The sequence below is a fragment of the Impatiens glandulifera genome, chromosome 1 (assembly GCF_907164915.1).
Source record: "Impatiens glandulifera chromosome 1, dImpGla2.1, whole genome shotgun sequence".
Taxonomy (NCBI): Eukaryota; Viridiplantae; Streptophyta; class Magnoliopsida; order Ericales; family Balsaminaceae; genus Impatiens; species Impatiens glandulifera.
This window is the reverse complement of record NC_061862.1, coordinates 75,298,862-75,323,101: the sequence shown is the minus strand read 5'-3', so window position 1 is coordinate 75,323,101 and position 24,240 is coordinate 75,298,862. Positions and strand designations below refer to the sequence as shown.

The 24,240-nt window shown below is 30.3% G+C and overlaps 2 protein-coding genes across 2 annotated transcripts; both read left to right on the top strand.

The window, feature by feature from the left end:
• The first annotated feature begins 2,317 nt into the window (after nt 1-2,317).
• LOC124921580 (calcium-dependent lipid-binding protein-like) lies at nt 2,318-5,699 on the top strand. Its single transcript, XM_047462255.1, has 9 exons — nt 2,318-2,428; nt 2,525-2,626; nt 2,714-2,764; nt 2,851-2,971; nt 3,046-3,167; nt 3,244-3,342; nt 3,450-3,530; nt 3,630-3,715; nt 4,570-5,699. Exons 1-9 carry the CDS (start codon nt 2,324-2,326, stop codon nt 5,450-5,452), a joined length of 1,650 nt encoding a protein of 549 aa, XP_047318211.1. The 5' UTR covers nt 2,318-2,323; the 3' UTR covers nt 5,453-5,699.
• Nucleotides 5,700-9,244: 3,545 nt separating this feature from the next.
• On the top strand, nt 9,245-11,724 carry LOC124918927 (receptor-like serine/threonine-protein kinase At2g45590). The gene has a single exon (XM_047458998.1). It carries the CDS (start codon nt 9,456-9,458, stop codon nt 11,454-11,456), a length of 2,001 nt encoding a protein of 666 aa, XP_047314954.1. The 5' UTR covers nt 9,245-9,455; the 3' UTR covers nt 11,457-11,724.
• Nucleotides 11,725-24,240: the final 12,516 nt, after the last annotated feature.

Here is a 24,240-nt window from a genome sequence, read left to right as displayed (position 1 = left end):
AAGATTGATGAAGCGCCATGTATATATACAAGTGAGAGAGAGAGAGTTTGATATTTCTACTGCGTTCTAGATTCTTCGCCGATATTCCAAACTGTCTAGATGTTTCCCGCCACTATTGAGTGGGACCATTGGTAACTGCCCTAATTAAACTGGCGTGAGATGAATCCAAATGGCATAATCTAAATGGATATAAAAAATAATTATCTTCTAGTACTAATTTTTTTTATTCAAATTAATTTGATAAAATAAATAGTTAGGAAATATTATATAATTATTTAATAATATTAAATAATTATATAATATTATATTCTCATTATTAAAAGTATGCCAATTTGAATTTAATATCAAATTGAAACCATCTCGGTAATCGATTCAAATTGAAACTAGGGATAGGGGAAAATTTGAAATAGGTTGATCGGTTCCGAATAAAGATAGTATTTAAATGTCCGATCCCGAATATACAATTATTATTTTTAATTGATAGTTGTTTAAAATAATTTATATATATTTATTTAATGTTAATCATTATTTTTTTTTTGTCAAAAAAGATTATAAATTAATAATATTTTAATCATTTATAATTATTATATAAATTATTTTATTATTTATATTTTAAAATTAAATTATTTTTTTATTTTGGTGCACCATGAGAAATTTTGTCCCCGGGTGTCTGGGAATGGTTTATATTTAAAATCCCGTCGAAATCAAGGCGAGGCTGATACATTCGGGTGCGGATATTTTAATATGTTTCCCAAATCGAATTCTATTACACCATTGTTATCCCTGCTCATTTTTTTTTATGGTTCATAGTCTGGATTAAAATTTTAGATTTTTTATTTTATTTGTGCATATATTTATATCTAAAAAATTATTACTGAGGATTTTAAAATTTTGAATTGTTTTTTTAGTTAAATTAAGACTCTACTATGATGATTATAATCTATCAATATTAATTATTTTTCATTTTTTTAATATTCAATTTATACATCAATAATTCAACTTTGACAAATTTATAATATAATTTTATCATATAAATACAACAAAATAATAATAATTTCAAACAATTTTTCTTGCTAGACTAAGATGAAAAAATCACGTTTTTATTAACTTAATTAAGTTCATGTTAATGTAATATGATATAAACGATAGTCGTTTAAGTATGACGATAAAAACATAATAAACATACAAATGTTCATAACTAACCATACGAAGAAATAACAATGAAAATACAAATCAAAAATGCGCATCAACAAACAAATATAAAATTTATCGTTAAAAAACTCAAATATTTTTAAAAAAATCAATGAATTTATCGACCGCCTTCATTAGGTTTTCAGATAAACCTCTCATATCGTCATAATAATAACGTGCGGAATAATGGCATTGGTCTGCCGCAATCATTGAACATCCAAAAATTCATTTCAAGCCAAATAATTCACTATAAAATAATTAAAATATGGACGCATTAACTCAATCCATCCGAGTTCGCGGTTTTTATCAAAAACAATATCTCAACAACCAACGATTAACTTAAACATCACCCACTGAATTAAATAATGTGTTCCAAAATATGTTCAAAATCACAATGCAAAAGCATGTGAAGTTATTTTTTTCACAACTTCCTAACACATTTTACGACTATTAACCATAATACATTATTTTCATTCATCTATAGTCCTCCACATATAAAACTCTATACAAAAAAAACAAGATTTTGAAGTGAGTTTAAAATTTCACCAATCCTCTTGTTTAAAATGATACAGTAAATATCCAAACATTATATTAAAAAAAGAATGTATATCACTGTTAATTTTAATTTATTGGAAACCAAATTATAATTTATATATATATATATAGTCGTGCATAACACGATATTATTATAGTAAGAGATAAAGCATAAAATAAACACAGCCAACGGTGACAAATAGACTTCCAGGTAGAAGAGAATTAAATATAAGTTTGATGGGATAAATGCAACAAGATTATAAATTCAGGGACCTTTTATTTTTGGAAAAGTGGGAGTATAACTGAAATTTGATGGCAATGGCGTCCATTGCGGGTAAGTAACAAGAAACTTTGGTTATGACAATGGCTTCAATCCTTCAAAACGCAGAATTCCATCATCAACACGACAAGATCTTCTTCATTACTGTTTTAGTTAGACAAAACAATTCCAAATCCAATGTGCCGGTTGACATTTAACACTGTTAATCCCTGTAAGTTTGTTTCTCTTCCTTTATTTATACATATATATATGCATCAATCGATTGTCATGATTCGCTGATTCGATTTTATGTTTCAAAAGGAAAAAGAAAAAGCTAAAATGGGTTTGATCTCCGGAATACTAACGGGAATTATAATCGGGATCGGGATAATTTACGGATGGTGTCAAATGATGCAGCATCGAAGCAAAAAACGTATTGAAAAGGTGATTCATATTAGTACTGAACAACAGTGTTTGTTTCCTGTTTCAAGTTCTAGTTGCATTACATCTATCAATGTTGGATGCTTTTATCGATTATAGGCTGTTGATATGAAACTTCTTGGATCACTTGGAAGAGATGAATTGAAAAAGCTTTGTGGTGATAACTTTCCTGAATGGGTTTCTTTTCCTGTTTATGAACCGGCAAGTAATTGATTATGTAATAGTTTTCCTATCTATCCAATGTTGAAAATGGGGCATTCGACACCTGACTGAACCATTTGTATTCAGGTGAAATGGTTGAACAAGCAATTAACCAAAATGTGGCCATTTATCGCAGATGTAATCCTCTTCACTCGATAACTTTATATCATTGTTTATGTTATATTCTTACTAGCTTTGTTTCTTTCATGTCTGACTGCTTACAGGCTGCGACAGCAGTTATCAAAGAATCGGTTGAACCTATACTCGAGGAATATCGGCCACCAGGAATAACTGCATTGAAATTTAGCAAGCTGTCTCTTGGCAATGTGCCACCGAAAATTGAAGGTGAATTGAAAATTTTTACATATTTTTTCTATGAAAGTGATTCATAATTTTCAATGTCTTATCTTATAATGTAGGCATTCGTGTTCAGAGCCTTAAACAAGGGCAAATAACAATGGACGTTGATTTCCGTTGGGGTGGTGATCCAGACATTGTTTTGGGTATTGAAGCTGCTATGTTAGCTTCATTACCAATTCAGGTTGGTTGGTGATAATTCCTGTTTTCCTTCATATATACTGTTTTTTGCATCATGTAACTATGTTTTTGTTTTGTAGCTGAAAGATCTTCAAGTTTTCACAGTTATTCGTGTTATCTTCCAACTTTCCGAAGAGATCCCATGTATATCCGCTGTAGTTATCGCGTTACTTTCAGAGGTTGGTTTGTTTTTAACAAGTTCACTTAGATGATCATGACTTCTTTGTTTGAGCAAATGGGTTAAATCCAATTGACTAAACAAGTGTTTATTTTCCTGCTTAATCAGCCAAAGCCTAGATTTGATTATATATTGAAGGCTGTTGGTGGAAGCTTATCTGCTGTTCCTGGACTTTCAGATATGATAGATGTAAGCTTGGATCTGAGACAACATAATTCATCTTCTTCTCCTTCATTATGGATAGTTTCTTATGTTATTTGTGCTTTCATGCTATAATATTGGCTATAGGATACTGTGAGTTCAATTATTACAGATATGCTTGAGTGGCCACACAGGATTGTTGTCCCACTTGGTGGTGTAGCCGTTGATATAAGGTAATATTTCTATGAATTATTTCAAATTTTTTGTCTGAATGCTTACGATTATTTAACATGGTACAATCAAAACCCAAATCCATTTATAGTTGGCAATATCTTCTAGAAGCAGAAGGGTTATGCTTTCTAGAAGATTTTCAGATATTAATCTCAGATACTTAGTTGTTAAGAATAATTAATTTCTAACTTAAGCAATTACTTTTCTTTCTTTGAAGCATAGCAGTTATGAGTTCTAGAAGATTAACAGTTATTATCTATTAATATGAGTTGTTATTATCTATTAATATGAGTTAACTAGTTGTTAAGAACTTTTCCCAACTTACTTTTGCATTTATTATGAATTAATGAAAAAAAGAACTAATTGTTAAGAACATTTAATTTGCAACTTTTTTCTTCAGTCTTAAAACTGTCTTAATAGAGTTTGGTTGAAAAAAAGGTTGCATTAACCTTTTTTTTTAAAACGAGATTTCTTTTTCTTACTCTTGTTTATTTTCAGGGTAACTAACATGATCTGCGTTATTGTAACCCCATTTGAATCAAATGTTCTTAATATAATCGAGAAGAACTTTGGTTTCTATTTTTTTTTAATCTGAATGTTGATCAGACGAAATAATGTAATGAATGATAACTTCATTAGATATTTAATACAAACTCATAACCAGCTCCTACATGAAGTGTTTCTAAATGAGTAATTGTTATACTTATAAGTTTTTTCATCTTCTTCTTCTCAAATACTTACAATTTCATAACTCACTCACGTAGAGTCTATTTCTGTAATTTTTATTGTTGTTTAAACATGTGTGATTAAGAAACACTGATGTGAAGTGGGTTTTTATGATATTTGATGATTGAAGTGACCTAGAACTGAAACCTCAAGGAAAGCTAACAGTGACAGTTGTGAAGGCAAATGATCTAAAGAACATGGAAATGCTTGGTAAATCAGATCCATACACAGTTCTATTCGTGAGGACATTATTCAAGGTGAAAACAAAGGTTATAGACAACAACTTGAATCCCAATTGGAATGAAACATTCGACTTGATTGTTGAAGACATGGAGACTCAAGCTCTGATGTTGGAAGTTTTTGATCAAGATATTGGACAAGACAAGAGATTGGGTGTGGCAAAAATACCCTTAATTGATCTTGAAGTGGAAGGAACAAAAGAAATCCAGGTTAGACTTCTTTCATCACTGGACACACTAAAAGTAAAAGACAAGAAGGATAGAGGAACCATAACAATTGAATCAACATATTATAAGTTCAACAAGGAAGAACAGTTAGCTGCTCTTGCTGAAGAAAAGAAGATTCTAGAAGAGAGAAATAAACTGAAAGAGGAAGGAGTAATCGGTAGCACTATGGAAGCAGTTGATGGGGCGGTTTCTATTGTCGGGTCAGGAGTTGAGGTTGTGGGTAGTGGTCTTGCCGTCGGGGCAGGTGCGGTTGGGACGGGCATTTCGGCCGGGGCGGGGGTGGTTACTGTGGGTGCCGGGGCAGTTGGGTCTGGACTCGCCGTCGGGGCGGGTGCGGTTGGGACTGGTCTGAGTACTGGTGCGGGTATTATGGGAAGTGGGTTTGGAGCGGTTGGTGGTAGCCTGAGTAAAGCTGGAAGATTTATGGGTAGGACATTTGCCGGACAATCTGGTCGGAAAAGTGGATCAACGACTCCGGTTGAGTTTGAACTAGAAGCCGGCGGCGGCGCCAAGGCAAGAGTTTCTACCTCCACTCCTCCCACTTGAATATTTAATTATTTATTACATATTTTTTTAAATCTTGCCTTATTGAAAACATCATAATATTATTAAATAATAGGTGCTCCTCCTATCTATAATAGGAATAATAATAATAATAATATGGGATTAATTGGGGAGGCCTGTTTGTTTTTTTTGTTTAGAAATGCTGCCTGTGCTAGTTTCGAGGCTAACTTTTTACTTTTTACTTACACAAGTCAAACGAATGAGTCTACTAGCTTGCTCTGTTTATTTAGTTTTTAATAATTGGCATGATAATTTTTTTAGAAAAGAAAAAGAAAAGTTTCATTATTGATATTGGTCACACTTATCCTCTATTGCCAATTTGATTTATGATATTTTATACTTTTCAGAGAATATATCAAATATTGGGTCATAGTTTATATCAAATCATTCACATTTAAATTGATATATCTTTACAAAAATATATACATATTTGTAGATTAATTTGGTTTAGCTTTATAATTGAACTCTATATTGCCCAACTTGGGATAAGCTCGACAATAAGGACTACAATTTGAAATTGTTCCGCAGTAATCGAATCGAATTATCCTATTTTGTGCGGTTATTCCCCGAAACCAAACGAGGATGGTGAAAATGATATTTGTGTAACTCGCCCCGATCCGTCCTAATTATGCCCGAACATTATAAACACAATTAAATATATAATTATTTATTATATTTTATAATAGTGGAAATTTATTTCCTTATAATAATATAAAATCTTAATATATTACAATATATATTATATTAAAAAATCCTTTTATATAATCTTGAATAATTTTTTAAAAATATTTTATAAATGGTTTCTCACAGGAATTCTCTGAAACCAAACGGAACAGGGATGATATTAAACAATTTTTTAAATAAAAACGGATGGGGATGATAATGTATTCCTCTCCCCGAACCGCCTTATTGCCATCTTATTCAGCAAACCCGACAACTAATTTTCTAAACATATATGATAATTAGTTAAAAAATGTTATAGCGTGGTTTCGAATTTGAAAAAGAGTCAGAATAAATAGTTTCGTCCTCTTATTTTTAATTCTCGAACCGAAAGATCATTCAAGAAACATTGATGGTTCAAATATCATTAAAAAAAATAATAACAAAAAAAAAATTACACTTTTGGGACTAAAGCCTAGAGCAGTCTATATTATATGTTAATATAGTTTGAAATTTTAAATTAGGTGAGTTAGAACTCTTAACATTTTTAATCAACTCAATACTTTCTCCCTAGCTACAGATGTAACATGAAGTCCATATATTAACATTTGTTAGAATAAAACTTCTATATTGTTAAAAACATTACAACTAAGCCTTGTATAAGGTGGTTCAATGAATTTGTAACAATAAAAGTGGTAATAGTTATTACAAATAAAATAATAATAATAATAAGTCGGTTTCTACTGATAAATAAGGGTAGAGGGGCAGAACCACAAAACAAAGAAGAAAATAACAGATGAGATGAAAAGAGGTCAGGTTAGCACGTGAATGACTACAAAGGGTTGTGGTCCAGTTCGTCAATTCAATTCTCGTCCAATAATTTTCAAAAATATTTATGATTTTTTTATATTAAATTAATATGATTTACACAATTATAAGCACAATTTTTAAATATAGATTCTTTCAAATAAGAGGAGAAATATTGGGCATTTGAAATTATTATTTTTTTAGTTGAATATGAATTTTTATAAATATTTATATATTTCGTAACACTATCTTATTTAAATAAACAATTAAAAATACAATTTAGTATAATTACAATGTCTTATAAAAATATGTTTTTAAAAGAATTTATTTATATTTTCTCAATTAACTTAGAAAAGTACTTATAAATCATTTATTAACTCGTAAATCAAGATTTCTAGTTAATTATACTAAAAGTAAATAATTTATTATTATAAAATTTCCAATTTCAAATTATTATTAACAAAAATTGAAATATGAAATCATGATATATGATGATGAACAGTTGTTTACGCTAGTTTGACTACCAAAAAAACATTTTCTAACATTTTTTTTTAGTAATTTTAATTTTCTTATCAAATTAAATCATAGTCAACTCTGACTATCATTGGAAGAAGACACTAGAAACACTAAGCATTCACCTAGACCCATAGGACAAAAAAAAAAGTATACATTTTCAAAATTTTCAAATAATAATTATATTTAAGTATGATACAAAAGTTGCCAAATTTAATTTGTCATTATAAAAAAAATAAGGAAGGAGTTAAAAAGAGGTGAATCATTTTAAATTTGTAAAATAAAAATATTATATTAGAATATATATAATGAAAACAATTAAGGCCAGTTTAAGAATAATGACACAAACTTCATATTAGAAAAAATAATAAAATATAAAAATAAGAACAAAAACACACACATACCAACATATTATCGAGCTCATAAAATTTTTGAGAAGGGTGATTAACTCTACGACCAAACTTATCAACTTTCCTGAACGAATATTAGAACATATAATAATAATAACATTATGAATAATATGCATCTAAGGATTATATTTATTGAAAAATTCGACAATTATTTTCGCATCAACCGCCTTAATATTATTTTGAATAATTTATAATTTGGACTAATATATATATATATATAATAATAATAATAATAATAATAATAATGCTTAATTTCAAAGTGTTCGAATTGTCGGGTCAAGAGCAATGGTTAATTTAGATATATATGTGAGAGTAAATGTATAATTGGGTCGCATTGTGGGTTGACCCGTCCATAAATTTAAAACGGTTAAAAATAAAATTAAAAATATTATTTGTATGTTTTGAACTTGCAACATAATTAAACAAGTACAACTCTTTAACCAACTTGACTAATAAGACTTTATATTTTAAATTCAACACCAAATTTGATAAACGCGAGACATTTTTAACAATATAAGTTTAACATTTTTAATTAACTGCTCTATATATATAATGGTGCTTAATTTTTAAAGTGTTTGATTTTCCAGGTCGAGAGCTGTGGTTAATTTGGATATATATGTGAGAGTAAATGGATACTTGAGTCGAATTGTAAGTTTACCCGCCCATACACTTAAAATGAGTATGTATGTTTTGAATTTGCAACATAACAAAACAAGTACAATAATTTAACCAAGCGTGATTGAATTGTGGTTTACCGATGGATAATAGACCCATAACAATTGAAAGTGGTTAAAAAAATATAAATCAAATATTTGATTGACCAAAGTGTGAGATCACAATACTAGCTAAATATTTTAAAAAATATGAATTAAATATTTGATAGATCAAAAGTGAAAGTATAAGCCACAAAATGAGAGTTTTATTAGAATAAAATATATGATGAGATATGTGAGAAGATGAGTTGTTTTATCAAAGTGAATAAAATGTAATATATTATTTATAATTTATTAAGAATTTTAAATATTAAATACATATCATTATAATTTTCTTTAATTTTTTTTTTTGTTTATATTTTTATCTAGGTTTTATTTAAATTAGTATTGAATTGTTAATGTTGAACATTGTTAGATATATTTATTGGCTTAAATTTATATTTTTATTACTTGAGATTATTTATATAAACAGTTTATTAAATAAGTATTTGGGTTATTTCCAATTAATATGAAACTAGATTTTGAAAGAAGAAAGAGTTGATTAATTAATAAATAAATATATTATTGGGTCATGTGCTTTGTTTTGTTTTTGTTTGATGGGATTGAGTTAATTAAGTCAACTCATTTGACTCATGTATGTATGTATACATGGTCACAGCCTCACAGGTCCGTGAGTTTATCTTTGCCTCAGGTTCACCAGTATGTATCCAAGAAGAAGGAAAAAGGTGTGAGTGAGATCACAGAAAAAAGTTATATGAAGAAGAAGACGAGAGAGTATATCAGTTTCCAATTGAGCAATCACATTCTCCTCATTCTCTCTCTTTCTCTCTCTATATCCATAACGCCACACTGTATGTACGCATTTCATCTTCCTTAAGCACGATGCCTTCACGTTCCTTCTTGCAGTTTCCAGTTTTACCGGCGGAATCTTCACCACCGCCGCCGGAACTTCCAAAACAACCTCACCATCACACAAACGACGCCAAATTAATCCTTCCGATTGTCGCGGCGTCGGTTACGGTAACATTTCTCATTCTATTCATTATTTTCTACCGGAAAATCTCCCGGAAACGAACCGCACCTGCAGATCTGAAGCTACCTCAACCGTTCACTTACTCCGAGCTTCGTCGCGCTACGTCTTCCTTCTCCGCTGCTAACCGACTCGGTCAGGGAGGATTCGGTTCCGTCTACAGAGGAATTCTTCCGTCAGGTCAGGAAATCGCTGTGAAGTTAATGGATGCGTTAGGATCTTTACAAGGTGAGCGTGAGTTTCACAATGAACTATCTATATCTTCAACGATTGATTACTCTTGTTGCGAACATGTTGTCGCCATTTTAGGATTCTCTTCCGATCAACGTAGTCGTTGTAGGCGGAGATTGTTGTTAGTTTATGAGTATATGCAGAATGGAAGTTTGCAGGATGCGCTTCTAGATAAGAAGTGTATAGAACTGATGGATTGGAAAAATCGATTCGCTATAGCACTGAATATTGCGAAAGGGATTCAGTACCTTCATTGCTCCTGCAATCCGCCTATTGTTCACGGCGATATAAAGCCGTCGAACATTTTGCTCGACGGTTACTTCAATGCGAAGATCGCGGACTTCGGTTTGGCTCGTGTTCTCACGGAGGACGAGATTGGTGAGAAGAGGAAGGACGGAGTAGTGGTGGTGGAAGTTGTTGGAGAGGATAATGGATCGATAATCGAGGAAACAGAGAGTGTGATGACGGAGGATATTGTTGTTGCGGCGGTGAATGTTGACAGGTCGCCTGAAAGTTGCGCAAGGGTTTTGGATTCGGAGTCTGAAATGTTGGCAATCGAGGGATCTCCGTCGGAGGGTTTGGATAAGACGAGTGCGTCTGAGTACTGTTTAGATAGGGTTAGCATTGATAGTGACCATAGACGAATTGGGAGGAAGAAGACGGGTGGATCAGATAGAGAATGGTGGTGGAAACAGGACAACGGCAATGGAGATGGTGTAGTATCTGAATCGGGTAGAGTGAAAGATTATGTAATGGAGTGGATTGGAAGCGCAATAAAGAAGGAAAGACCCAATAACGAATGGGCTGCTGCTGCTGCTGCCACTTCTAGCTTAACAGAGGAGGCTGCAAGGAAGAACAAGAAGAAACTGGAATGGTGGACATCATTAGATGAGGAGGAGAGAAAACGAAAAGAAAAGAAGAATAGAAAGCCAAGGGAGTGGTGGAAGGAGGAATTCTGCGAGGAATTGGCAAAGAAGAAGAAGAAAAGAGGTCACAGCCACAGAATCGGGGGTGGGGGCGATGCGTGGTGGCAGAGGGAGGAGGAAACTACACCGGATAGAAAGAAGAGGAAGAACAGAAGCAAAGGAAGCATAGATTGGTGGTTAGATGGTTTGAGTGACCGAAGAAATAGCCAAGAGTGGGCTAGCGGCGAGATTCCAAAGAGTGGCGGCATCAGCAGCACTCCGAGTATGAGAGGAACTGTATGCTACATTGCACCCGAGTATGGAGGTGGTGGACATCTTTCCGAGAGAGGTGACATTTACAGTTTCGGTGTGTTATTATTAGTTTTAATTTCAGGAAGAAGACCATTACAAGTAACAGCCTCACCAATGTCAGAATTCGAGAGAGCCAATTTGATTTCATGGGCTCGACAATTAGCCCGAAATGGGAAGTTATTAGATCTTGTTGATCCTTGTATTCATTCTTTGGACAAGGATGAAGCACTTTTATGCATCACAATGGCACTACTATGTTTACAAAAAACCCCAATGAAGAGACCAACTATAACAGAGATTGTTAGGGTTCTATCTGGTGAAGCTGATGCTCCTCAATTGCCTTTTGAGTTTTCTCCATCACCTCCTTCCAGTTTTCCTTTCAAATCGCGTAAAAGGGCAAGGTGAAGGTGAGTTCTTTGTCGATTTAACTAACAATTAATTGACTGATTCTGTTTGCAAAAAGTGTACATAATTGCTTTAGAGTCAAACAAATTAAGATCTGAAAACCAAGTTTGATCCTTAAGAATCCTATGCATAATGATGTGTGGTATAAAGGAGCCATCTTTGTAGGCATAAGTAATGATAACTAATCGATTAGTGCCACGGAATTTGATGAACTTACTCTTTATTAGCTGTGAAAAAAAGATTTGGGTCCCTCCAGATTTTATCTATCTTTCTTCCTTGTCTGCTTTATTTGTTTCTTTAATATGTTATTGGGATAGATCTAAATCTAATAATCAAAATTAAGGTTTGATGCTTGCTTGATTCATAATTAATTTAGGGTTTATAGTTGTAAGGTGAGTGAGGAAGGGGACCATGTCATTTAATGCAGTTAGAAATCTTTTATTGCTTTTCAGTTGAGCAAATTTGGTGGCGACATTTACTGTGTACACCAAAATTAATTAGACAAGTACAGCTGCCCTATTTCTTCTTGGCATGCTTATTTTATTTATTTATTTATTTATTTTTTAATTTTGTACCCAAAATTTTATTTCCAAATTACTATTTTATGCTCCAAACGTGTTTGGTTTTAATATCACAATTTTTAGTAATTTGAAACTTTCTTTCAAATGAACATCCTTCTTTTATTTTATTTTTAAAAATAATTTATCACATTTGAAAATTTATTTTTTTAATTTTTAAAACTTTTTCCAACTATTTTCACAAACCACATATTTTGTAAGACATTCCAACTGCAATTGATAAATTAAAAGGTGTATATTTTAAAATTATATTAATTTAAAACACAGACATGTCTAAATTGATAGAAGGTATAAAAGTTTTAAATTTTTTGTAAAAATATAAAATCAAATTTACCTATTCTCTAATTTTTTTATTATTAGAATTACACTTTTTTTAAGTTACCCAAATAACTTTTAACAACTAAAATTAGTAGATTTTGAAATAACATTTCTTTAAAAAAACACGTAAAATGAGACGTTAAAAGAAGAAGAACGATACTTTTTATATTTGGTAAATCTTAAATGAATAAAATTTTGGATGGTGTAAAAAGACTCAAATTCGAAATTCAAATAATCAAAATTGTATTTGATAAAAGAATAAGTTTTTAATTAATTTAATTATTAAAATGTTATTTTATTTTAAAATTTAAAATTAACAAAGATAAAGTAGATGTATTTTAGTATTTTATTTAAATTGGTAAAATTGAAAATATTGTGACAAAAAGCATAAATTAAGAAATTAGATCAAACATATAACTGAATTTAAACTAGAAAAAACAAAACGTGTTTAATTTGAATTTAATAAACTATTACAAAATATCTAACATGTTTGTCATTTTCGTTATAGTATATTCTTAAACTAGGAAAAACCAGTTTAATTTTGAATTTAACAAATTATTACTAAAATATCTAACATGCTTGTCATTTTCTTTATAGTCTATTCTTTTACTTTGTAATTATTATTTTGAACCATTTAAAAGTTTTTTTTATAATATATATTAGACTTTGTTTGGTTACAAAATCAAATATTATTTCATTTACTCCTAATTATATTACTCAATTTATTAACTAAAATTTTAAAATTATTTTAATTTTAAATTATTATTTTATATTTTATATATATATATATATATATATATATTATTTTTTTCAACTTCTAAGTTTTTCAAATAACACCCCCACAAACAAACAATTTGTTCGAGTTATGGATTTTGGTCAATTTTTGTGTGGATAAATTTATATATGGAATGTCAATTATATTCATTCAGTAAGTTGGTTTGAAAATTATTTGAATATTTGATTTTATATATCTATTCATTTCATTGGATGTATCAAATATTGGTGAGTTTGATAATTGATTAGAAATCTTATCCTACTTATCCAATAATTTATATAAGATATATTTTAAATTAATTTTAAAATAAATAATTAAACAAGATTATGTAAACAAATCAATACAATAGTAATTTATATATATATATATATATATATATATAGGGAATTAAATTGGGTTTGGTTATTTGATATATATATATTTTTTTAAGGAATTTTGAAGTTGATTAAAGCATAAATAAATAAATAAATAAATAAGGAAAACGTTAATTGGAAAAATAAATGGGTCTTTGACCGGGTGACGGATCTGGGCAGTGGAAGGTATATTGAGTGACTTAATTTAAGGAAAAGGAACGTTTATTTTATTTATTTTCACTTTTAAGAGGAAAGATTTAGTATTAGTATTTTGATGGTCCAAGGGTTTGTCTCAAAGGGCACGTGACGTGAGGAAGGCAGTATGCCTCATGCTCTATTTCTTATACCATCAATTTCTTCTATTTTTTTTGGTTGCCTGACCTAAACAACTTTCTTCTCTACCAGATTTCAATTTTTGTTTTTGTTTTACCGAGCCCCAAATCTGAACTTCATAATATATTTTTTCAAACGGACATTATCATTAAAATATACCAAATAAAAATAAAAGTAATGTTTTATCTCTTATTTCCTCAAACCGCCTCTTTCATTTCATTCGATCCATCGTTAACCAATATCCTACTAATACTTTTAGTACATATCCCCAATCACTTCTCAAACTCTTTCTCATCCCCGCTGTCCTTATCGAGTTCATCCATTTATCAATGTTTCCTTCCACGACGATTTTGACCAAACATGCATACGATTCATCGATCTCCGTGAATCCGATTCAGACTCCGTTTCCAAATTAAAGAACACAACTCCTTTCTTTTCCAGCACGATTGAGAATCAAAAGCCAATCGTTCATGAAGCCATCACGGCCAAAGTCATCGGACGACCCAATTCAGGAAAGTTTGTCGAGATCCTCGTTAATATGTTATGTGTTTTTTGTTTGATGTGACAAAGAAGTTTGATGTTCTTAGTTATATCTAAATCCCTTTCGACGCCTCTTTCCTTAGTTTAATGTACTATATGAATTCCTTAAGAGAATGAACATGGTAAGGACGAATCTGAATATACAAATCTGAATTTATGAACACTCATGCTGTCTTTTCTAGACATGCCAATCTTCTCCAATCCATTTTCGGCCAAACTTCAAGTTTCAAATCGAATTTAATTTTAATTAACTAAAAAAACCATAATTTTCTTGTAACATATGTTTCCAAACACCATTGACAAAATTAATATATTTAACTGAAATAATTACTTTTATTTTTGTGATGATAAGGTTAGTTTGAAATGTAATATTTCGCTATAAAAATAATATAAAAAAATAGGTGGATATGAACGTGCAGGACAATTGAATGAAATTTAACGGAGTTAGAGATATCTGTTAAGTTCAATAAATTTGACATCTTTTAACAAATTTGTATACATAAATAAAATCTTACAACTTAATAAACAAAATTGACACATCCATCTAATTTTATAAATAAAATTGACATTTCTCCCATAATTAATTAGAGTAGATAAAGTCCATTTAAGACTCTTTTAATTTTTTGTTTTATTTAAATTAGTTTAGGATTAAATTTTAATATTATGGTATAAAATGTATGTGTCTACATAATGCCCCTTTAGGACAAAGTTTAAAAATTACGGTCGAGTTTTGATAAATGCATGTCCAAGTTTGACAATATAAATACCAAATTTGCAACAACCTAATTTATAATTATACTTAGACTTGTTTTTATTTATTTATTAAGGAAAGTATTACAAGTATGGATAGATAAAACCTAAGGATCACATGATCGATGATACCCCGATTCTAGTACTCGTTGGTTGCCTTGTTAAAGGGTTTAGATCTTGAAGGATGTTCGTCTTGCTTCATCTGTAAACATGGTAGGATTGACTTTTAACTCTGGTTAAGGTGTTGACTGGTGACGCAAGTGTCTCGTCTGGGCATATATGTCGAGACATTACGAAATGTTGCACGAGGTTTTGTGTCATCATTTAGACTAATGAAAACAGTGTATTAACTTAAGCTATTATGGTCTGAATACCACCTATATGAGATAAACCAAAATATTTTCATTATTCTACAAATTGATGAACACGGTGTATTGATCTCAAGCTTTTATGGTCTAAAGACCAGTTATGCAAGATAACCGAAGAGTTTTGCGTCCTTATGCAGGTGAATGTCTTACACATACATTAATTTCACGCTACTATAGTCTGTAGATCAACTGCGTGAAATAGCCAAGGGAGTTTTAATCGTCTTTTGAATCGAGTGAAAACCAAATATATTAATCTTACACCACTATAGTTCATAGACCAACTACATAGATAACCAAAGGGTTGGTGCCCTTCCTTAGGTGGGCAACTACATCATCTTAACCTCACGATCCTAGTCTCGAGTGCGTATCTAATTAGTCCGAGTTACGTAAAATAATTTGTGTGATAACCATAGATTTGCGTCATCTTGGTAGATTGGTGTTTGAATAATTTTATCGGTCTTGTGATTGCGTAGTTTAGGAAGCCAGGCGCCTGATCACACAAGGGTGGTTTGGGTTACGTCACTTGCACTATGAGTGACTTACTATTTAATCTTTGCAATTGATTCATGCCTCGGTGGGGCGCTTTTATGCAAAGCCATCTTTCGATGCTTGTTTGGAACTTTGGTGTACAAATCTCATAAAAGCCTAGAAATAGGGAACCTAGAGGGTAAAATCTTAATAAGATTGTCTCATATCATTTTGTTTTGGAATTTTTAATTTTTGGGTCGTGATCACTTTGATTTTTTTTTTTGAGAAAACATTTTCATCATAATTTCAGTTTTTCTTTTTGTTTGAAGACTTCGATGCTTAGTTTATTTTTATTTTTTTATCTATTATTTTTTTTTAAAATCCCCCTAGTGCGTGACTTGGGGATTTTACTTTTTTTTTTTGAAGACTTCGACTCTTAATTTATTTTGGAAAATTCCTCTAGTGAAATGACTTGAGTGTTTTTTTTTCTTTTTGAAAGAGTCCCTTGGCATTTATCTAAGGTTTTTTTTTTCACATATTTGTTTTTTTTATATATTTTATGTTTTTTTTGGAAAATGTCCCTAGAACTTGTCTAGGATTTTTACCTCTTTTTGTTTTTTTTAACGATTTAAGGCGTGTCTTGATATATCTCTCATTTTAGAACGAGTACCGGATCAAAACATGTTTGGAGTCTTACTTCAAGTGTCGCTTTTAGACTGTCTCAAAAGGATGCTGACTTTTCTTATCTTTTTGTTCGACGTGAAGGTCATCAAAATGCACTTGAATCCATGTTCTTGCGATTGTTTAGAAAAAATATATTTTTCTTTATGAAAGGGAATTTTATTGCTCAATCATCATTTTTGACGTCTTAAATCAAGTTTTTAACTTTGCGCCACGAACTTTGGAATTTCGTCCCACTTACATTATTAAATATTTTTTATTGGAGAGTTTTTTCGTCATTCTCGACTTGAGAGAGGTGTTATTGTACTCATGGTACTATCTGAAAACATTGGTACACGTATGCTCTTGCTTTTAGCAATCAGGACGAGAATCTAGGTAAGCATTACGTGGTGATTTCAAAATCTCAACATCAGGGAAGCTTTCTTTCTTTCCTATTTTTAGCAATATGAGTATATGTGACAGAATCGATACACTCACATTCTTGCTTTTAAGCAATAAAGACAAGAGTCTAGATGAACACGTAATGGTGATTTCAATGCCTCAACCTTGATGACTACTTTGACTAATTTATTATTATTAATTTTTTTTCATGCCTAGTGTTTCGAGTCATCTCCCATTTTTCGAAATATTTTTTTGTTTACTTTTAGGTAGAGGAACAATGTTCTTTATTCACGTGGTTTGAGCTTATGATTCAATTTTTTTCCACGAGCTTTCCCCTTTTTTTTTAGAATTAGCTGCGAGTACATGAAACAATGCAATCAAATGACCTGTGCTCGAACCGTCTAGAAAATTATTAAGTTCTTTTTAAACGATCGTCGAAGGGACATTCTCATATCAACTCGTACTTATTTTCTAATATCCATTTTTGTCTCTCTTTTATTGAGAGAGATCTCGAAGACCTTTCCTCACATTATCTTTTTTGAAAACGAATGCTTACAATCGGGCCTCGAGCCAAGGCTGTCTACATATTCTCTTGAAAGAGGAATCATGTCGAAACGTATTTCAAAGGCGCAAGAGTGTCGATTTTGTTTTGAAAATCCTCATAGTATGAAATAGGCTTTTATTCTCTCTTTTGTGTGTGTGTTTTTTTTTAATTTTTTTTAAATGCCTCTAGTGTGAACTAGAGTTATTCTTTTTTAAATCATTTAAACGTTCTAGGAAGATCCTCAAGGTTTTTATTTGAAAATAGTAAAACATGTGTATGTTAGTTCTTGATCCCACGACGTATTCACATCATACCCCTCTCGTTCGTCTTTAAGCAAAGTACTTCTTGAGCGCATCGAGGTTGATTCGTGCATAAAATTCTTCTCCATCTATCGTGGCCAAGCAGATTGCGCCCTCAGATAAGATTTTCCTAATAATGAACATACCTTCCCATTGAGGTCAGAACTTGCCCCTTGGGTCCAATAATACTCGAGTCTTTTTCAGAACCAAGTCCTCCTTACGAAGATTCCTAGGCTTGACTTTCTTGTTGAAGACGTTCGACACCCTCTTTTAGTAATCCTGAGTTTTGCACAAAGCGTTCAAACATCTATCATCCATCAATGTTAGTTGATCCTAACGAGCCTTAACCCAATCTTCTTCGACAATCTGACTTTATAGAAGCACCCTCAACGTCGGAAGTTCAATCTTCATTGGTTGGACGACGTTCATTCCATAGACAAGGAAGAATGTTGTCTCATTTGTTGACGTTCTAGTCGTTGTTCATGCCAATCCTTATAAGTATGAGTCATTTTTTTGATGATCGTGATCACATTCTTGTTGTCCGCTTCAACTGCTCCGTTTGTTTGTGGCCTCAGGTTATATTCCTTATACCATCCTTTTCTTTATTCAAGCTTATTTTCTCTCCCTAAATATATATAACATATTTATACAATTTTAAAAATATAATATATTTTTTTGATGTTGGCGGGGAGGGTATATAATAAAAATTCTCGTTCGAGAATCGGGACGGGATGGTAGGTGTTTGGAGGAATTGGGGGATAACAAAGTTTTACTCCCCGATCCCGAATCACTTTATTCCCATCCCCTCACCGGTTACACGTTGATAAGATATTGATAATTTCCATATGTGAGTATTGTTACAATTTGTTTACTAAAATAATTTCATATTATTTTTATTGGGAGAAGTTTTAAGATTTAAAAATTCAAAAATATTATAATATGATAAATTGTTTGTTGTATATGTCAAAAGAAATAGAATATGATTGATTAGAAATGCATTTTCTTTTTGGATGAAACATATTTTTTAGTGGGAATACTCCTTGTCTCTAACTCACTAGAGGCTCTGGAAATAAAGAGAAGAGGCTTTTTCGTTGCGGTTGTCTTGTGGTGATTTTATTTATTGAAGTTGCTTCTGTTTGGAGTAGTTTAGAAAAAATATTTTTTTTTTTAGAAATAAGGTTATATTCCTTATACCATCCTTTTCTTCTGATTTTTTTGGTTGCCTAACCAAAACAGCTTCTTCTCTACCAACTCAGATTTCAATTTTGTTTTTGTCTTTCCAACCCCCAAATATGAACCTGCTAAACATTACAAAGATACATATAACTGGATATTCATTTTCAAATCTAGTTCAAGATGCAACATCAAGTAAGATTTAAACATAACATCAAGTAAGATCCTAAAAATCTAAATCTTCTCCCAACTGAAGGAATAATTCATTTTTCTTTAACAATAGAGAAGTAGGAAAACTCTTATGACAATTCAAAATAGATCTTCACAACAATCATCCTACCTTCCCACATTTAAGAACTACCTGCACAATCTACTCATAAGAAACTTTAAAAATCACATTTTCATTTTTAGTTCATTCCTAATCCAAATGTTAATATGTTTTTACTATATTTTGTCCTGTTCCGATCTCAAACCTGATTTTGTTTAATCTCAAACACAATTATAACACCGCAATGTTTCTTTCCTAACAAAAATCAAAACATCATGACAACATTCATACAAAAAAAACCCAGTTTCAAACTAAACGAAAAGGTAATCTCAAAACAGATATGTTCATGCCATTCCTCATATTCTAAACATTCATAAACTCTTTTGTAGAACCAATTTGATATATTTAGTAAATTCCAAAAACAAAATAATTCAAACACAAAACATGCACAACCAGATTCTGAAAGAACTTGTAAAAAAAGGGTGTCTAGTAGTTCAGCTAAATAAATTGACTTACAATCATCACTTAATGTATTAAAGATATTATCTTGTTGTGAAACTTGAAAGTAGGATAGACATGTTACATATAAACTGTAATATTTTTATTTAGTCAGTCTTTTTTTTTTCAAGAAATCATTTAGTTACAACAAGAATTTAGAGAAAATAAAAAAAAAACTTATGAAGCTTACATATCACACAATATATTTTTCTTATCTTTTTGTTCGATGCGAAGGTCATCAAAATGCACTTGAATTTGTGTTCTTGCGATTATTTCGAAAAATATATTTTTCTTTATGAAAGGGAATTTTATTGCCCAATCATCATTTCTAACGTCTTAAATCAAGTTTTCAGCTTTGCGCCACATGCTTTGGAATTTTGGGAAACTTTCTTTATTAAATATTTTTTATTGGAGAAATGTTTTGTTATTCTAGCTTGAGAGGGCTCTTATTGTACTCATAGTATTATCTGAAATAATCGATACACGTATGCTCTTGATTTTAGCTACGAGGACGAGAGTCTGGGTGAGCACTACGTGGTGATTTCAAAATCTCAACCATTAGGGAAGCTTTGTTTCTTTCCTTTTTTTATCAATATGAGTATATCTGACATAATTGATACACTCACGTTATTGCTTTTACGTAATAAAGACACGAGTCTAGATGAACACGTATTGGTGATTTCAATGCCTCAACCTTGATGACTACTTTGACTAATTTATTATTATTATTTTTTCAAGCCTAGAGTTTCGAGTCATCTCCCATTTTGTGAAACATTTTTTCTTTTCTTTTATGAAGCAAAACAATGTTCTTTATTCACGTGGTTTGAGCTTAGGCTTCGATTTTTATCCAAGAGCTTCCCATTTATTTTATTTTTTTTTAAAAAATTATCTGCGAGTACACAAAATGATATAATCGAATATCCTTTGTTTGAACCATCTAGGAAATTATTGAGTTCCTTTTGAAACGATCGTCGAAGGGACACTCACATCTCGGCTCGTACTTGTTTTCTAATATCCGTTTTTTTCTCCCATTTTTTTAGAGAGGGATCTCGACGACCTTTCCTCACATTATCATTTTTGAAAACAAATTCTTATAACCGAGCCTCGAGACAAGGCTTCATACGTATCATCTTGAGAGAGGAATCATGTCGAAACATAGTTCAAAAGTGCAAGAGTGCCAATTTTATTTTGAAAATGATCATCGTGTGAACTAGGGATTTATTCTCTCTTTTTGTGTGTTTTTTTTGTTTTTTTAATGCCCTTAGTGTGAATTAGGGTTTTTATTCTCTTTTAAAAAAATCATTTAGACGTTATAGGAAGATCCTAAAGGTTTTTTTTAGAGAATGGTAAAACATGTGTATGCTAGTTCTTGATCCCATGACGTACTCACATCATACCCCTCTCTTTCGTCTTTAAGCAAAATACTTCTTGAGCGCATTGAGGTTGGTTGGTGCATAAAATTCTTCTCCATCTATCATGGAAAAGCGAACTGCACCCCCAAATAAGATTTTCTTGATGATGAATGGGCATTCCCATTGAGGTCAGAACTTTCCTCTTGGATTCAATAATTCTTGGGTCTTTTTCAGAACCAAATTCCATTTACGAAGATTCCTAGGCTTGACTTTCTTGTTGAAGATGTTTGACACCCTCTTTTGGTAAGCCTGAGTTTTACAAAGAGAATTCAAACATCTATCATCCATCAATGTTAGTTGGTCATAACGGGCCTTAACCTAATCTTCTTTGACAATCTAGATTTCTAGAAGCACCCTCAACTTCGTAAGTTCAATCTCGATTGGTTGGATGACATCCATTCCATAGACAAGGGATAACAGTGTCTCATCGTTTGACATTCTAGCCGTTACTCGATAACCCAATGTGCGTACGAAAGCTTTTCATGCCAATCCTTATAAGTATGAGTCATCTTTTTGATGATCATGATCACATTCTTGTTGGCCACTTCAACTGCTCCGTTTGTTTGTGGTCTATAGAATGACGACTTGTGATGTTGGATCTTGAACTCTTCAAGCAAATTTAACACATCTCCTTAAAAATGTCGTCCATTACCTTTGGATTTTTTCCCAATAATTCTCACAAATTACACATTTTATAAGGCAATATGTATATCTCGAAAATATATTAATTTAAAACACAAAAATATCTAAATTGATTGATTGTATACCAAGTTATCTAAATTGTAAAAAACAAAAATACAATTTACCTATTTTCTAATTGTTTAAAAAATTTATTAGGATGACACACTTTTTTAGGTTACTCAAATAACCTTTGACAAACTAGAATGGCTAGATTTTGAAAGAATACTTCTTTAAAATAAAGACGATCAAAATGTCTGATTTTATTTACAAAAGTGACAAATTAATTAAAAAGTGAAAATAATACGTTAAAATAAAAGACAATGTTTTATCTATTTGGTAAACCTCGAATGATTAAAATTGTGATAGTTCGAACTAAACGTGTAAAAAGACTCAAATTTGAGATTCAAATAGTCAAAATTGTATTTGATAAAACAATAAATTATTTGATTTTTTAATTGATTTAATTATTAAAATGTTATTTTATTTTAAATTTAACCAAGATAAAAGTAAGTGTATTTTAGTATTTAAATTAATTAAACGAGTGTCAAGAAGAATAAATTTAAAAAATTAGATAAAATTCCCTAAACAACCCAAATCAAACTAGCTCTAACATTTAGCTCAATTTAAGTAAACTAAGAAAAACTGGTTTAATTTGAATTTAACACACTATTACAAAATATCTAACATGCTTGTCATTTTCATTATAGTCCATTCTTAAACTAGGAAAAACCAGTTTAGATTGAATTTAATTAACAAACTACTGCAAAATATCTAACATGCTTGTCATTTTCTTTATAGTCTATTCTTCTACTTGTATCTATTATTGTGAGCCCTTTAAAAACCATTTTTTTGTGTGAATATATATTAGGGTTATCGGGTTTTGGTCAATTTTTTTGGGATAAATTTAAATATGGAATGTCAATTATATTCATTCACCAATTGGTTTGAAAATTATTTAAATATTTAATTTTATATATCTAATCAGTCGATTGGATATATCAAATATTTGTGAGTTTGATAATTGATTAGAAATTTTATCCTATTTATCCAATAATTTATATAAGATATATTTTAAATTAATTTTAAAATAAATAATTAAACAAGATTATGTAAACAAATCAATACAATAATAATTTTAATTCTTTTTTATTAAATAAAACTGTAAAAATTAAGTTGATATATATTTAAAAAAAATGTTCATAACATTTAGTAATATATCTTGAATGCGAATTAAATTGGTTTGATTATTTTGAATAAGTCCTATATTTAATCCTAATAAATTAATTTTTTATAATAAAATCATATAAATGGAGGATTTTTATGTCTTCTAGATCAGATTAGTTGTTATAACAGTTGTCAGTTCGAATTGAACTGAATACTATATGTATATATTATTTAAAAAAAATCACTTTAAGTGTTTTAAAAATAAGATCATAAACTCAAATATTGAAAAGAAATTTCTAATAAACAATCAAATAGGATAGATAATTTCTTTGTGAGATGAGATCCTATACACATATGAGTTCTATTTTAAAACTATTAGTTTTTCAATAATGTCATCTTAATTGCACCAAAATTTATTATTTATTGTTAATATCAAAGTTTGATTGAAAGTAATTATGGTTATTTTGTATAAGTTTGTTCTTTGTTTAATATATCATGTTGTAATTTTCCTTTATTTTGTTTAAAGTTGTGATTCAAATTATTTTTATTTTTATAAACATAATAATTATATAATTTTCAAACTATAATTGGATTTTACTTTTTTTTTAGTGAGGATCACAATTTAAATTATAGTATGAGTTTTATTTTATTAGTATAAAAATTGTTTTTTCAATTATCAATGGATAGATTGTGATATTTTGTTTTATAAATTTTGTGTATCATGATAAAGATATTTAAAAAAATGTTTTTAATTTTAAATAGTTAATGTGTTGATGATTTGTGTTATTTAAATAACTCAAACCAATTCAACATAATTTAATCTTTTTTCTATTAAATAATTCATTAATTAAAATATTATCTATTTAAAATGTTTTTATTATTATTACGAGTAGTTATCAGAAAGAAAATTGAGAACAAGAAGGAAAGATGGAATGATAATCTGTAAAGGAGAGATAGGTCACGTCTCTCTTCAAAATCCCCTATCACAATAATTTATATTTTATTATTATATATTAATATATTTTTAAGTTAAATATTATTCGTTTCTTAAAATTATTATAAATTATTATTATTTGAGAAATAATTGAGGTGATGTAATTCTGATAGGTTTCAACAATTTTTTTTTCCACACTTTTTCATTTTTTTTTCAATCAATTAATGTCACATTCTTTCTTCTGTTCCCCTCTCCAAAGTCCCTCC

Bases quoted from the DNA above. Each gene is read 5' to 3' on its own strand.
- LOC124921580 (XM_047462255.1), top strand. From the start codon at position 2,324: ATGGGTTTGATCTCCGGAATACTAACGGGAATTATAATCGGGATCGGG. The intron at 2,972-3,045 runs GTGAATTGAAAA...CTTATAATGTAG, and splicing joins TGTGCCACCGAAAATTGAAG to GCATTCGTGTTCAGAGCCTT. The intron at 3,531-3,629 runs GTAAGCTTGGAT...TATTGGCTATAG, and splicing joins GACTTTCAGATATGATAGAT to GATACTGTGAGTTCAATTAT.
- LOC124918927 (XM_047458998.1), top strand. From the start codon at position 9,456: ATGCCTTCACGTTCCTTCTTGCAGTTTCCAGTTTTACCGGCGGAATCT.